General features: G+C 40.8%; 1 protein-coding gene across 1 annotated transcript; it reads left to right on the top strand.

Annotated features, from left to right (window-relative positions):
- Positions 1-300: 300 nt before the first annotated feature.
- LOC133857643 (G-type lectin S-receptor-like serine/threonine-protein kinase LECRK3) lies at positions 301-2,781 on the top strand. Its single transcript, XM_062292928.1, has one exon. The coding sequence runs from the start codon at positions 349-351 to the stop codon at positions 2,677-2,679; it is 2,331 nt and encodes a 776-aa protein (XP_062148912.1). The 5' UTR covers positions 301-348; the 3' UTR covers positions 2,680-2,781.
- Positions 2,782-3,580: the final 799 nt, after the last annotated feature.

Here is a 3,580-nt window from a genome sequence, read left to right as displayed (position 1 = left end):
GTAGTTTATTTCGCAAACTAAATGGGCCTAAATATGCAATACCAATTCGTAGTTATATCTAAATAAGCTGTAGTTTTCAATTCTAACCATTTGAATTCAAAGCTCGCAATAGAGAAGCAAAGCGTGAGAGAGTTATGGACACGGCTCCGAAGATGCGTCAACCTCCGTGGTTCGCGAAAGTTTGACAATTCCGTTTCTTGACTGACTTCGTAGACTTTGGAAGTCAATGACGGTCGGAAAGAGGCTGAAGACTGAGTCCTTTGCGAATTTCATGTTAAAACCAATTGGTAAGAAAGGAAATGAAAAGTGGAGAAAGGAGAAGTTACAGAGAGATATCATTATCTTGTTATGGATTTCATCACTCTGTTTCTTGTTGTCTCTGTATTCTTCACTGCTTCAGCTCAACAAATGGAGTCTAATGTGAGCCGAGGCTCTTCTCTAACACCCACCACAAACTCAACGTGGTCGTCACATTCTGGCCTCTATGCCTTCGGATTTTACAAGCGAGGAAATGGCTACGCTGTCGGGATTTTTATTGCTGGAATTCCTGAGAAGACTGTTGTCTGGACTGCAAACCGTGATGACCCACCTGTCTCCAGCAATGTTACCTTGCGTTTCGCAAGCGATGGCAGGCTTGTCCTTGAATTGGCACAAGAGCAGGTTGCCGTCGTAGCTGATTCTTCTGGGTCTGCTTCGGCTTCCATGCTTAACTCGGGCAATTTTGTCATCTACAATTCAGATCGAAAAATAATATGGAAGAGTTTTGAGCACCCGACTGATACAATTCTACCCAGTCAACGTCTCTTAGCAGGTAAAGAGCTGTTTTCTAGTATTTCAGACACCGATCACTCAACGGGTATCTTCCGTCTGAAGATGCAACATGATGGAAACCTAGTTCAGTACCCGGTCGATACTCCAGACACGGCTCCATATTCTTACTATTCGACTGTGACATTTGGCTCTGGAGATAACGTGACGCTAAACATGGATACTGATGGGTATCTCTACTTGCTAAACGCTACTAATTTCAACATTAGGAATCTAACGAATGGAGGATATCCTACAGCAGAAACTATTTACCTCGCGAGACTTGATGCTGATGGGATATTCCGGCTGTACTCACATGATCTGATACTGAACGGAAAATGGTCAATTGTATGGTCATCTTCATCTGATCAGTGTGATCCTAAGGGTCTTTGCGGATTAAATGGTTTTTGTGTTCCAAACGATCTGAAGGCTGAATGTGAATGTCTTCCGGGATTCGAAATGGTCCAAAAGGGCAACTGGACTGCTGGCTGCGAGAGGAATTTCACTGCAGAAAGTTGCAAAAGCAAAAATGGAGATATTACATACAACATGCAAGAAGTGCCTAACACCAAATGGGAAGATGTTTCATATTCTGCTTTGACAGTGCCATTCAAAGATTCTTGCAAACAAGCCTGTTTGGAGGACTGTAACTGTGAAGCTGCGCTATTCAAAGACAGGACGTGCCGAAAACAAAGGCTTCCATTGAGATATGGGAGAAGGCAACTGACTGATTCAAACATTGCTTTCATCAAGGTAAGTACGTCTACACCGTCTGCACCCACTACTCAAAATGGAAATATGCCGAAAGAAAACAAGAAAAAGGTTCGAGTGTACATCCTAATTATTAGTGCTTCAATTGGTGCTTTTGGATGCATGATGTTGGTAATTTCCGGAATTGTGCTTTACAAAAACCATTTCCGGTATAGAAAACTCTCTTGTAATGGAACTGTTGAACTCAGTGACGATTTTGCTCTACGATCGTTCACTTATTCAGAACTGGAAAAAGTGACGGATGGTTTCAGGGAAGAGGTTGGTAGAGGAGCATTCGGGGCAGTTTTTAAAGGGACGATGTTAAATTGCCAGAAGGTCGTAGCTGTAAAGAGACTACAGAAAGTGTTGGCTGAAGGGGAAAGAGAGTTTCAGACAGAGATGAAAGTTATTGGGAGAACGCATCACAGAAACCTTGTTCGTCTGCTCGGGTATTGCCATGATGGAATTCATAGGCTTTTGGTATACGAGTACATGAGCAACGGGTCACTTGCAGATATACTCTTCACACCAGGAAAACAGCCTTGTTGGGATGAACGAATGGGAATTGCTCGCAACGTAGCAAGGGGGATTCTTTATCTCCATGAAGAGTGTGAGCAACAGATCATTCATTGTGACATAAAGCCTCAAAACATTCTCATGGATGAGTTTGGTTGTGCAAAAATCTCTGACTTTGGATTGGCAAAGCTGCTCAAGCCAGACCAAACCAATACCTTTACCGGCATCAGAGGGACAAAGGGGTATGTTGCACCAGAGTGGCATCGGAAACTGCCCATCACAGTGAAAGTAGATGTTTACAGCTACGGCATTTTGCTCTTAGAGATCATATGTTGTCGAAAGAGTGTAGACTGGAATCTACCCGAGGAAGAAGCTGTTCTTGAAGAATGGGTGTACCATTGTTTTGAAGTTGGTGACCTAACTAAATTAGTTGGGAATGAAGAGGCTGATAAGAAACAAGTAGATAGAATGGTTAAACTAGGACTCTGGTGCATTCAGGATGAACCGTCACTTCGGCCGTCAATGAAGAAGGTTTTGCTTATGTTGGAAGGGACTGTTGATATTCCAATTCCACCAAGCCCTAACTCTTTCCTAAGCGCAATATAGGCTCTCAAGTGATTGAGCCTCATAATTTGTATAACAAAGTTGTTAAGTTCTTGTATGCTTCATTTTTAGTTTTATTTTTTATTTTTTTTAATATTTAAGCTTTAAATTCATGTGATGCATGTACACGTCTCCTCGATGCTCTGTTTTTTTGGTTGTATGTTCGCTGAAAATAAATTTGGATAAGTGGTTTTGGCTACATACCAAAACTGTATATATATGCTCAGCTTATCATTTATAAAAATTTACAATTACATTGTTTGAGTTGCAACATAAACGTAAAACTATACAATCGGTGATAAGGAAAGTAATTGCTAGCTATACAATTCAAAATGTCTAAACTAAAACAGAACAATGATAATAAAGATGTCATCGTAGTCCATTATCCAATATATGTTTGAGACTTTGAATGAATGTTATCTTGGGCCGGTGCTGATAACTTTGGAGAGCTAGCAAATAAACTTGAGGACAAGTTCAACTTCTGTGACAGACTTGGTGGCAGACTTGGAGAAGAGTTCAACCTTTGTGAATTACTAACAGAAACTTTATCTTCTTGAACTTATGTTTGATTACTTGACAGTGTGGCACTCGGCTTGTCTGCAGCTTCTGCAATAACTGAAGCTCTTTCGTCTGCAATTGAATCCTCTACATTCGATACTATAATAGCCCCCCTCAAGGTGATGGGGGAAGAACTACCATCAACTTCGACTTTTAAAACAGAAATCTAGCAGCAGATAAACCTTTGGTAAATACATCTGCCACTTTATCTTTAGTAGAGATGAATTTGACTATTATATCTCGATTAAGAACCTTTTCGCAAAAAAAGTGGTAGTCAACCTCTATGTACTTGGTTCCAGCATGAAACACAGGGTTAAAAGCCAAAGCTAGAGCACTAATATTTTCA

Source organism: Alnus glutinosa, chromosome 14, assembly GCF_958979055.1.
Source record: "Alnus glutinosa chromosome 14, dhAlnGlut1.1, whole genome shotgun sequence".
Taxonomy (NCBI): domain Eukaryota; kingdom Viridiplantae; phylum Streptophyta; class Magnoliopsida; order Fagales; family Betulaceae; genus Alnus; species Alnus glutinosa.
Note: the sequence above shows the minus strand (reverse complement) of the source record. Positions and strands in the feature narration are given on the sequence as shown.

Bases quoted from the DNA above. Each gene is read 5' to 3' on its own strand.
- LOC133857643 (XM_062292928.1), top strand. From the start codon at position 349: ATGGATTTCATCACTCTGTTTCTTGTTGTCTCTGTATTCTTCACTGCT.